We start from the raw sequence: 12,913 nt of genomic DNA, 5'->3' as shown, positions 1-12,913 counted from the left end.
AGCAACATCCATGCGTTTCAGTACTGAACCACTGGAGGGCCACAGGTGGATTCCAGAGGAGGATGAGAAGGTAGTAATGTGCTTAATCTTGCCACTCTAGGACACTGCACTCTCTCTCTTTAACCCTTTGAGTTTCGTAGGAAGTAAAACTGGAGGAAAGCCTTGAAGGGAAGAGATCCGGCTGTGGTCCTGGGTGACTGATGGATGTTTTCCCATTCAAAGGGAGGTAGGAGGTTCTCACACTGTAGAAGTAAGAGATATATGCCCTCATGCAGGTTCAATCCTCTGAGTCCCAGGGATGGGGAGAGCCCAGATCCCATGCTCCCCTGGCCCCGCTTTCTATGCTTGTAAGGGGTGGGAAGGAGGGAGCAGACCTCCGGACAAGCTGTTTGCTTCCAGTTGTGTTGTCCCAGTAGTGGTATTCGACCAGTTCTGGAGAGCCGGTAGCGGTGATGAGCAGTGGAGACTGAACCAGTTCTCTTCGCTACCCTACGGTTGCCCCACCTGTCCTCCCGGGTTCCCATACTTACTTTTATGGCCAGAATTCAAAGCGCAGCTGCTTTGCGCGGTGCAGAACAGTGCCGCACGGCAGCTGCTGCAGCGACCACCATCGTGAAGGCTTGCAGGAGGCAAGTTAGAACGCCTCTGCAGCTGCGCAAAGTGCGTGTTTGGCGCATGCATGCACGCAAAGTGTGTGCGTGTGCGCAAAACGTGGCCACTAAGCCACGCCCACCGGACCGGTGGCAACTTTATTTGAATACCACCACTGTGTTGTCCCCAGAAACAAATCTAGATTCCCAGGAAGGAGGGGGGTATCCCGGGGGAGGCAATCACGCCTCATTTCCTGGGAAAAGCTTGGTAGGAGGAGAGGGTGGAATTGCATGGCAAATCACAGGAATCAGGAACATCAGGAAAGAAGAAAAGCTTTACAAGGAAGGAGGTGCAGAAGATTGTGACTGCATTCTTACTATGTGCTGGATGACACTGAAATAGGGTTTGGATCCTCTGCAACTCATTTTGTCATAGGAAGGTAAGGGAACCCAGGAAATCATCTCAATCTACGTTCCTTCAACCCTTGTGTTTCACACAAACTCACCACCTGCAGTTACTGTTTGGGCTTAAGGCACATTTTGTGAACCTGCCTGCCTATAATAATGTAATCTGACTCTTAAAAAGCAAACCCTGAAGAAAGGGAAATGTAACATTCTAAGCAAGACTCACTTAGCTGGATTTCATTTTATGTGAACTTTCATGGTTTGTTAATGTGTTCGGGGATTGGCATGTTGTGTGAACCCTGCCTGCAGGTATATAGATGTAGAATAACAGAGTTGGAAGGGACCTTGGAGGTCTTCTAGTCCAACCCCTTCTCAGGCCTGATGCCCTGTACCATTTCAGACAAATGGTTATCCAGTCTCTTCTTGACAACTTCCAGTCTTGGAGCATTTACAACTCCTGGAGGCAAGTTGTTCCACTGATTAATTGTTCTAACTGTCAGGAAATTTCTCCTTAGTTCTAAGTTGCTTCTCTCCTTGATTAGTTTCCACCCATTGCTTCTTGTCCTGCCCTTGGGTGCCTTGGAAAATAGCTTGATTCTCTCTTCTTTGTGGCAGCCTCTGAGATATTGGAACACTGCTATCATAGTCCTTCTTTTCATCAAACAAGACATACCCAGTTCTAGCAACCGTTCTTTATATGTTTTAGCCTCCAGTCCCTTAAAACTTCATTGTTGCTCTTTTCTGCGCTCTTTCTAGTGTATATATATTTCTTGGTTTTAAAAAGCAAGCCCTTCTTTGGGGGAGAAAGAAATAGGGAAAAAATGTACTGAAATGAATTTATTCAGTGCATTTCATCCCAATTTTTGCCGAGGGTCAATGCCATAGTTTGCAACACACACACAATCACACACAAAAACTAACTGCTCAGTGCCACTGTAATCCTACACTAGCTCAGAAACACCCTTCCAGGAGTAGGATTATTCCTGAATGGTTAAATGCACCACTTTCTAATTCTTGGCATTTATTTGGTTTTCAGTCTCAGATACGTCAACTGGAAGCGATTTGTACAGCCTTTCATAGAGACAAAGTTCTCTTCAACGAAGAGGGCTGAATGGTTTGTTCTGGTTAGTCCTGAGGCTAGATGAATGCTCCAATGAATGGAAAAGCATTTGGAGATCCTCAAGATTCCTTCAACCTATTTGGAATTATATCATAGGAGAGAGAAAGATGGCAAGCCATCCTTTAGCAAATGAGAGAACTGGAAAAAACCCTTCTGGTGCTCAGTCTGGGAACTGTGCGGAGATCTGGGCAAGAACTGGGCAGAAGAACCTGGAGGAGGAAACCATCGTTTCACAAGTTCATGCCTGGAACTTCAGGAGTATCCAATATCAGGGGGATGAGGGTCCCCGAGGACTTTGCACCCGACTCCATTCCTTTTGTAGTCGATGGTTGAGACCAGAAAAGCACACAAAAGCGCAGATGCTGGACCTGGTTGTTTTGGAGCAGTTCCTGAGCCTTCTGCCCCTGCAGATGCAGAGCTGGGTGCGGGAGTGTGGAGCAGAGACCAGCTCCCAGGCGGTGGCCCTGGTGGAAGGCTTCCTCCTGAGCCAGGCGGAAGAGAAGAAGGAGCAAGTTGAGTTGCAGGTGAGATAATTTCATATCAGGACCCTAGAAGGGGTTTAAATGTCATAAACAATGTGTTTGAATTCTATGCTCCTCATTACCAGTGCTCTGGTATTCATAAGATTTCACTAATTCTTGGAGGACATTGTTCCATTATCCATTTTTAGAAGAAAGATTTGGGACAGCCTTTTCTTTCCAACCTAACTGATGGATATTGGGTGCTTTCCAGTGGTGTTGAAAGAACAGAACAAGATTCCATGTCATGGTGTGTGTTTTCCTTTCATTCTTCTTTTCTCTGGCTTATATTTCAAGTCCTTCACTGTGGAGATCAGAGATCCTGAGGGAAAGAGGCATCTATCCGATACCCCTCAGGAACTATTTTTCTTGAGGACTCCTCAGGACGACACAAATCAAGAAACATCCAGAGGTAATTCAAGACTCTCCCATTCCCCACAGAGATCTCAGCTGTCTCATCTTCTCTATGACTTTGCTATTATAGTACACCTCCTCCCATTTCATTAATTTTGCATTTTAAAATTCTGTCTCCCTCACAGGGAATAATAGGCTGAAGCTGACACTTCCTTATGATGAAGATGAAACAATGGTTGAACCCCCAACTCAAGTAAGAGAAGAAAAATTATTTATTAGATTTGTATTCTCCCTTCTTCCTTTTTCTTTCTTTACATTGTACTGTCTCCTTCCATTTTTCCCTCGTTTGGGATGCCTTATTTTAATGCTCCCAAGCAACAAAAATTCAACTGAGATCCTTATTTAAAAATTTTAAAATATCAATACTTCTAAAAAGTACTCTTTATGCTAATTATAATGCATACATTTCAATAATTTTTTTTTTACAAAATCCTTCACAATGCCCATTCTTTTTGTCATTCTTTGACTTGATTTATGCAAGACTGCTTTAAAAAATGACATAATATTCATAATGGCACATTATCATTTTTAAAAGCTTTGTTACAAAGTTCATATTGTATTTTACAAATACAATGTTTACATTACAAAGACATAAGAAAACACAGTTCATCAGATTAAAAGATAAGACTGTTAAAATTGACTGAAAGTGGCCGTATAGAAAAGGCTCAGTATAAAAATTGTTCTAAAAGTCCCCTTTGGCTATAAAGGTTAAGAAATGTTCTCCTTAGGCAATGTTCTGTTTCTTTGTCTCCCATTCAGCCAATGGTTCAGACTATTAGCAGCTTCCTTTCTATATGAAGAGTTTTGTATCTCTGGATATTGATGGCACCTTACCAAATCTTCCAATACACGCGTTTCCTTCTGCAAACATAGGGAGGATTAGAGTCACTGATAGGTGGTATTTCTAAGGCCCACCTGCCAGTTGATTCTGTCCAAATGCTGAGGGTCTTTTGATGGTGGATTGATTAATGGGTTGAGAAGAGTGTTTTGAGGGTAGATGGTAGATGAATCAATCCAGAAGGAAACTGGGGTTACTTTCACTGAATGGCACTAAAAGTCCTGTAGTATCAATCAAGTTGATAAAAGCCACTTAAAATATTTTTTCAGTCAAATGCTTTTGTCCATTTTCTCATCTCAATTCTGGAATCCTACTCGGCATAGACCTTAGTGCATAACTTTGGTTTGGGAATTTCTAAAGAATAGGGCAGATCTTACAGTCCCTCCCAGGTCTATTCTGTACTTCTTTTTTTTTCAGGAGGGTATTGTGCCCTTTGAGGAGGTGGCTGTTTATTTCTCTGATGAGGAATGGTCTCAGCTGGATCCTCACCAAAAAGCTCTGCATCGGGAAGTCATGCTGGAAAATTATAGGAATGCAGCTTCTTTAGGTAAGGTTTCCTATTCTCCGGTCAGAGTTGATGCCATTGGCTGTTTCTTATTTAAAAATCTCCAAATAAAGGTCATCTCTTGAGAAGGAGAAGGAAAAAATATGCTGTTCTACAGCTCCTAGTATGGAAATAGATCAATGGCGTTCTGCTTAGATGCCTCATGGTATTTGTCATCTGTATTTCTATTTCTATTTAAACCAGTGTTAAATAATTCCTTGGTTTGAGGTAATGCTAAACTCTGTTACACAGATTTCATACTTTCTGGCCCAGGTGTTTCTGTATCAGTACTATGAAGGACTGCAATTCAATTAATTTGGGGGCTTAATGGGCTTTGCTTCCATTTCCTTTCTATCCTGAGTCCTGGAATTAGGACAAACTAGTGCCATTTTTCTGTTGCAAACATGCTGCTTAGGGTTAATACAAGAACTCTTTAAGTTTTTTCTCTCTGCAGTCATGATCTTTGGCAGGAAAAAAAAATTAAAAACACAAATGGAAGGTAGGTTTGTATAGGAAGAAAAAAAATAACGTTTCAAAATTAATTCTCACAGGGCTCTTCTGGAATTGGCCTGCCTCCAATAAATGTTAGATTTTCTACAAATGCTTTCTTGGATGTTCCTCTTAGTTTTTAAATTAAAATTTTGTTTCAGATGTTTGAAAGCTTTTATGTCTCATGAATAGAGATATTATAATTTATATACCATGGCATTATAAGTATACAAATATGCAATAGATTGGAATTTGGCACAATATCAGAGGGAAATTGGTATGACTTTTGGAAGATTGACCCTTTTTCTTAATCTTGCTAACATTTTTATTTCTCTTTTCCTTTGAAGGTAACAATGGGCAGGAGAATAAAGAGTCAATTGAACCATTTCAAAAGTTCAGACTTGGGAACAGAACAGAGAAGCCTGCAAATCAAATGGATCAACAAAGGCAGGAGAGCAACCTGTCAAATAATTGGAATAAGGAAAGCTTATCTTCAGTTGATACTCAGTTGCAAGGCTTTCTTGACCAACTAGGAAAAATAAAAATAAAAAATATTGGGACAGGTTTAGGACCATTCAAAGACATAATAGACGTAAATGAATGTTATCCAACCCAACCCAAACCAGAAGACTATATATGCAATGACAATGGAAAAAATTACAATGGGATTTTCACTTTTTCTAGAGAAAGAACGACATCTCATAAAAGGATTCACGTAGGAGAGAAGCCATTTAAATACATTGAGTGTGGAAAGCACCAACATGGTCATCTTACTTCCCATAACAGGAGACACATCGGGAAGAAGCTATATAAATGCATGGAGTGTGGAAAGGGCTTCAGCCAACGCAGTAATCTTCTGTCCCATGAAAGGATCCACACAGGGGAGAAGCCATTTAAATGCATGGAGTGTGGAAAGTCCTTCACCCAACGTGGTCATCTTACTTCCCATAACAGAAGACACATCGGGGAGAAGCTATATAAATGCATGGTGTGTGGAAAGGGCTTCAGCCAACGCAGTAATCTTCTGTCCCATGAAAGGATCCACACAGGGGAGAAACCATTTAAATGCATGGAGTGTGGAAAGTCCTTCACCCAACGTGGTCATCTTACTTCCCATAACAGAAGACACATCAGGAAGAAGCTATATAAATGCATGGAGTGTGGAAAGGGCTTCAGCCAACACAGTAATCTTCTGTCCCATGAAAGGATCCACACAGGGGAGAAGCCATTTAAATGCATGGAGTGTGGAAAGTCCTTCACCCAAGGTGGTCATCTTACTTCCCATAACAGAAGACACATCGGGGAGAAGCTATATAAATGCATTGAGTGTGGAAAGGGCTTCAGCCAACGCAGTAATCTCCTGTCCCATGAAAGGATCCACACAGGGGAGAAACCATTTAAATGCATGGAGTGTGGAAAGTCCTTCACCCAACGTGGTCATCTTACTTCCCATAACAGAAGACACATCGGGAAGAAGCTATATAAATGCATGGAGTGTGGAAAGTCCTTCAGCCAACACAGTAATCTTCTGTCCCATGAAAGGATCCACACAGGGGAGAAACCATTTAAATGCATGGAGTGTGGAAAGTCCTTCACCCAACGTGGTCATCTTACTTCCCATAACAGAAGACACATCGGGAAGAAGCTATATAAATGCATGGAGTGTGGAAAGTCCTTCACCCAACACAGTAATCTTCTGTCCCATGAAAGGATCCACACAGGGGAGAAGCCATTTAAATGCATGGAGTGTGGAAAGTCCTTCACCCAACGTGGTCATCTTACTTACCATAATAGGATCCACACAGGGGAGAAGCCATTTAAATGCATGGAATGTGGAAAGACCTTTACTTCCAGCAGTCATCTTACTTCTCATAGAAGGATCCACACAGGGGAAAAGTCATATAAATGTATGGAGTGTGGAAAGAGCTTCAGCCAACAGAGTAGTCTTACTTCCCATAAAAGGGTCCACACAGGAGAAAAGCCATATAAATGCACGGAGTGTGGAAAGACCTTTACTTATAGCAGTCAACTTGCTCCTCATAAAAGGATGCACACAGGGGAGAAGCCATATAAATGTTTGGATTGTGGAAAGGGCTTTAGACAATACAGTCATCTTACTTCCCATAGAAAGATCCATACAAGGGAGAAGCCATATAAATGCATGGAGTATGGAAATACCTTTCATTACAACAGTTATCTTACTTCCCATAGAAGGATCCACACGGGAGAGTAGTTATATAACGGTAGAGCATGTGGCAAGACCTTTATTTACAGGAATCAACTTGCAGGTAATAAAAGGATCTATACAGGGGAAAAGCCATACAAATCCTTGGGAGTGCAGAAAGGGTTCCAGTCAAACTAATAATCTTACTTCCCTTAAGAAGATCCATACAAGAGAGAAGCCATGTAAGTGCATGGACTGTGGAGAGAGAGCTATAGGAAGAGGAATGATGTAATTTCTCCTACAGAGATACATTTGGGTGAGAATCTGTTAATTCTAGATTTAATTAGTTAAATCCATGGATTTTCTTTTCAGAAGTGAGTTTCCAGCTCCTCGGTTGTTTCTTCCCCCTTGATCACCCTTAAAGTGTTTAAAACATCCTTCTTTTGACTAATCTTCTTAGAATTGTTTCCCTCTTCCTTCTTATTCCTTAATACTTGCTCATTTTATTAAACCTATGCTTCTCTATTCTCACAATAAGTTGCACAATTTCATTGTCTGAAGAGGATGATGAAATCCACCGCATCTGCTCTGATAGAAAGGTAGGACCCTGAGTTAAAGGGAAAAAAACTTTCTGGTGTGCCAGGTGTAAGAGAAATCACCCTAGATCACAGTGCAGGTTCAAAGTAGCTATATGCCAAGGATGTGAGCGAAAAGGGCACATAGCAAGGGCCTGCCGGGCATCTCAGTCAGCTTCACGCCGGCAGAGACAACCTAATTCCCCTATGCAACCATATGTCTCACAACCGGGAGCCCGCAGATCCCGATTCATTAAGCACAAACGAGGGAATGACCAAGCGCTGTTATGGGAGAAGAACATCACACAATTGTTGGACATTCTGATGCATATTGTTCAAAAAAGATCCATGTATCAGTCCAGATTGAAGCACTCCATGCGATATAGAGGTGGACACAGGATCTTACTTATCCATGATACCCTGGAAGAACATAAAAAAGCAGTCCCATAAATAACCAGGCAGCAACTAAAACCTCGAAAGATACTTTTAAAAGACTACCAAGGAAACTGCATTCCAGTGCTGGGAAGCGGAATTTTCAAAATTGCATTCAAGGACTTTGTGCATCATCAAATTGACCATCATGGTCAAGGATTTTCCCAGCCTGCTTGGGATGGAGTGGTTTGATGCCCTGGGTTTGGAAGTGACTGGCATCAATATTATCCAAGAAGATGACATCTAGGAGAAACTGCTGCAGGAGTTCCAGGACGTCTTCAATGGGAGTCTGGGCAAGAATAAGGTGACCCCTATTTCTTTCAGCCTAGACCCCACTTATGCCTCTGTCAGAATGAAGCCACATAGGGTTCCTTTTGCTGAGCAATTAGACAAACTAATTGCCCAGGGGGGCTTGGAGCCAGTTGACCACACTAGGTGAGAGACACCTATAGTTACCCCAATCAAGCCAGATGGCTCGGTCTGCATATGCGCCGACTACAAATGCACCATAGATTGAGCATTACAACAAAACGCCTACCCCATGCAGGTTGTACAGCAACCTGTTACATTCCCTGGGAAAAGGAAAAACTTGCAAAACTTGATCTAGCCCAAGCATATCAGCAGTTACCAGTAGATGATGCCACCGCAGAAGCATAGACTATTGTAACTCACAGAGGAGCATTTAAGTGCCACTGGTTGCAATTCGCGGTGAGCATGGCTCCAGGACTTTTCCAAAAGATAATGGAACGGCTCCTAAAGGGCATTCTAGGGGTGGTACCTTACTTTAATGTCCTTGTGTCTGCCAGCAACAAAGAGCAATTAAGTCATTGGTTATGAATAGTATTGATAGATTTCAGGAAGCCGGACTTAAAAGTTAAAAAAAAAAATGCCAGATAGCCGTGCCCCAAGTCGAATTTCTGGGCTATCTAATTGATGGGATGGGCATACACCCTACCAGCAGCAAATTAAAAGCTATAAAGGAGGCCCCCACTCCAACAATTAAGACAGAACTTCAGGCATTCCTCGGCTTATTAAACTTTTACAATATTTTTCTGCCATAGAAAGTGACCATTGCTGAACCCTTATACAGACTACTTGATAAAAAGGCAGACTAGAAATGGGGATGAAACGAAACATCCATATTCACTGCCATAAAATAATTTTTAACTTCAAATAGCATCCTTGTACAATACAATGAGACTTGAGACTTTGCCCCTCGTGTTAATCTGCAAAGCCTCCCCTTTTGGAATGGGGTGGTCCTTAGCCACCGGATACCAAATGGTAATGAAGCCCCAATTGCATTCTGTTCCAAAACATTTTCCAAAGCCGAACGGAACTACAGCCAGCTGGATAAGGAAGCGCTGGCTGCAGTGGTAGGGGTCAAGGGATTCCATGAGTACTTTTATGGATGGGACTTTGAATTAATTGCAGGCTATAAGCCTCTCCTTGGTATCATAGCCAGGGACCGACCAACCCCAAACATTTTATCCCCAAGAATGACAAGATGGACTGTGTTCTTAGCTGCTTATCAGTAGCACCTCATCTATTATCCAGGCAAAACCATTGACAATGAAGACGCACTCAGCCACTGCCCACTTCCAGACCTTGTTGAGGATCCTATACCAGCCACATCCATTCTGCTAATCAAAAACTCTGAGGACTTTGCGAGCGGCCCTATTACAGCAGATAAGATTGCAAGATGGACAGACAATGACAGAACTTTGGCAACAACTTTATATTAGATTAGAATTCTTTATTGGCTAAGTGTGATTGGACACATAAGGAATTTGTCTTGGTGCAAATGCTCTCAGTGTGCATAAAAGAAAAGATACATTCATCAAGAATCATAAGGTACAACACTTAATTGTCATAGGGTACAATAAGCAATCAAATCATACTAGAAAACAGTCGATACAGATCGTAAGGATACAAGCGACAAAGTTACAGTCATCCAGTCACAGGTGGAAGGGGATGGGCAATAAGGAGTGATGAGAAGATTAATAGTAGTGCAGACTTTGTAAATAGTTGGACAGTGTTGAGGGAATTATTTGTTTAGCAGAGTGATGGCATTTGGGAAAAAACTTCTTGTGTCTAGTTCTGAGGGAAGGAGCGTCGTTCTGAGGGAAGAAGTTGAAACAGTTTATGTCTGGGATGTGAGGGGTCTGTAAATATTTTCACAGACCTCTTTTTGACTTGGTGTGATTTTAAATTTAAGATTTTAAACTTGGTGTGGAGTGGGAGGCAGGAGGGAACTGTGGAGAGTGAATTCAAACCATTCAAAAAATGGAATTGTCTGTACTAAAGGGGTGTTTGCTATGGGGGGACAGAGTTGTAATACCCCGACTATTAAAGGACTCAGTATTGGTAACATTGCATATGGGTGACCCGGGAATTGTTAGAATGAAGGCATTGGCCAGGAGTTAAGTTTAGTGTCCGGGAATGGATAAGGAAATTAAAGGAATGGGTTGCAATATGCTGGCCAAGCCAGGAATCCAGACCAGCACCACCCACAGCACCCATACACAAATGGGAAACCCCTAAGGCACCATGGTTCCATATACATGTAGACTTGGCAGGGCCAGTGCAGGGACAGACATTCTTAATAGTGGTAGATGCCTATTCCAAGTGGCTTGAGGTAGCTATCATAACCACTACCACAGCAGAAGCAATCATTAAGTATTGAAACTCATTTCCACACATGGCCTACCCAACGTTGTGGTATCAGACAATGGGCCCCAATTGACAGCAAATCAATTAGTTTCTTAGTGGGACAAGGAATCCACCATGCCCTCTCAGCACTGGCACACCCCTCGAGTAATGATCAAGCTGATAGGATGGTGTGATCAGTCAAGGAGACATTGGCCAGAATGAGCCCCAGAGATTGCCAGGAAAAAATAGATAAACTATTACTAGTTCAACATATCACCCCTAGTGCTACCACACATAGAAGTCCAGAGGAATTTTTAATGGGCCGGAAAATAAGATCCCAACTGGACAGGCTGAACCCCAACCAGTGGTGGTATTCAGCCGGTTCGCACCAGATCAGGCAAACTGGTAGCAAGAATTTGGCGTGGGTTGCCGAACTGGTAGTAAGTTCTGGCTGGCCACGCCCCCAATTTGGTCGCCCGACGCTCACTTACCCACCTGCCTGACATTCGCCTAAGGTATTTCTTTTTTTCCCCCTCCTGACAATCAGCTGTGCATAGATCAACTGTGCCGGGATTCCCCTTGCTGAGGCTCAGGAAGGCAAAAAATGGAGGGAAGAGCTCAGCCCCAGAGGAGCCTTAGGGGAGCAAAAACGCCCCCCAGAGGCTCTTTGAGGCTAGGAAGCTCCCAAAACAGAGCTTGGAGGGGTGCTGCGCGCCCCTCCTATGCTCTGTTTTTTTCCTTCCTGAGCCTCAGAGGAGACTCAGGGGAGCAAAAACGGCTCCTCTGAGGCTAGAAAGCTCCCAAAAATGGGTGGGGGGCAAAACAAAAACAAAAAAAGCCACACCCACCCAGTCACATGGCCACACCCACCAAGCCATGCCCACAGAACCGGTAGTAGAATTTTTTGAATCCCACCACTGATCCAAACTATAGTACGGAAACACCCAAGGACTCGACCAGCAAATGCCAGTCATTTAATGTGGGCAATCTAATCTATGCTGATAATTACACAGGAGGTGCTACTTGGGTACTGGCCAAAATAGTCCAGATTACAAGTCCCTGATTTTACCGAGTAGAGTGAGAGGACGGTAAGATCTGGAGAAGGCACATAGACCAACTCTGGGGATGTCTAAACAATAATAGCAAAAAAAACAAACGGGAACCGAACTGGCCCTGACAACTAAAACCACTGAAAATCAGTTTAGGCCAATACCAACACTATCCTCAAACCCAGAGTGTACATGCAACCACTTAGCTGAAGAACTGAGTGTCCAGCAAAGCAGTTCTGAGGATCCTGGACCGACAGAGCCAACCATGCCCTTCAAGGCATTTCTACAAGCTGACTCTGGAGCAGCAGCAGACCAGTCTACACAGGTCGATGCTGCCGAACCAAATGAACTGTGCAGGTCAAGTCGTGCCCCGCAAAGGCCTGGCTACTTGCGTGACTACGTACAATAACACAAACCTGATTGGGTAACCCCGTTCTAGGAGGGGAGGGGTGTTGAATATGCCATGAGAGCGAAGGCTGATGTAGACTTCACTCATTGGTTCATTTTCCAGGTGGGAAAATGAACAGCTGTCAGTGGCTAGAAGTATCGGACATCTCCGTGTTAAAAGGAGCTGTCGAGATGCACCGCCACAGAGTTTTGTTACCAGAGCTTTAATAAAGAACTGTGTTCTTGCTACTGCTGTCCTGCATCTTCACTTCACCCACTATTTTAACAGATTCCTATACAGTCAGTGGAATAAAAATCTAGACTAGTGGAGAGCGGGGAGACGGAGGATGACATGATAGCAGTGTCCCAGTATTTGAGTGACTGGAACTAAGAGGTGGGGATCAATTTATTTTCAAAAGCACCAGAGGACAGAACAAGAAACAGTGGAGAGAAGCAACCTGGAATTAAGGAGAAACTTCGTAAAACTGAGGACAATTAACCAGTTGAACAGCTTGCCTTCAGAAGTTGTAGGTGCTTCAACACTGGAGGTTTTTAAGAAGAGACTGGACAGTCACTTGTCTGACACGGTATAGGATCTCATGCTTGAGCAGGGGGATGGACTAGAAGACCTCCAAGGTCCCTTTCAGCCCTATTCTGATTCCATCTAGAAACTTCAATGTGCTAGAGACACCACTGGCTTTCTTAAGTAGGCTGTTTTTGCAATATTGTGTTTATTTAA

The 12,913-nt window shown here is 43.1% G+C and overlaps 1 protein-coding gene and 1 pseudogene across 2 annotated transcripts in view; both read left to right on the top strand.

The window, feature by feature from the left end:
• Positions 1-2,222: 2,222 nt before the first annotated feature.
• Positions 2,223-12,913, top strand: part of LOC113453809 (zinc finger protein with KRAB and SCAN domains 7-like) — a 50,522-nt pseudogene continuing 39,831 nt past the window's right edge. Inside the window, exon 1 of the transcript XR_015740527.1 lies at positions 2,223-2,639. The product of XR_015740527.1 is annotated as a zinc finger protein with KRAB and SCAN domains 7-like (transcript). The remainder of the gene's footprint in view (positions 2,640-12,913) is intronic.
• Positions 6,253-7,280, top strand: LOC113450437 (uncharacterized). The gene has a single exon (XM_087918763.1). It carries the CDS (start codon positions 6,324-6,326, stop codon positions 7,149-7,151), a length of 828 nt encoding a protein of 275 aa, XP_087774889.1. The 5' UTR covers positions 6,253-6,323; the 3' UTR covers positions 7,152-7,280.

This window comes from Pseudonaja textilis, unplaced genomic scaffold (genome assembly GCF_049901715.1).
Source record: "Pseudonaja textilis isolate UNSWEBS1 unplaced genomic scaffold, rPseTex1.2 PTEXCTG44, whole genome shotgun sequence".
NCBI classification, from domain to species: domain Eukaryota; kingdom Metazoa; phylum Chordata; class Lepidosauria; order Squamata; family Elapidae; genus Pseudonaja; species Pseudonaja textilis.
The sequence above is the reverse complement of the archived record's forward strand: the minus strand, read 5'-3'. Positions and strand labels throughout refer to the sequence as shown.

What these genes read in the sequence shown, in the direction of transcription:
- LOC113450437 (XM_087918763.1), top strand. Translation starts at nt 6,324, where the DNA reads ATGGAGTGTGGAAAGTCCTTCACCCAACGTGGTCATCTTACTTCCCAT.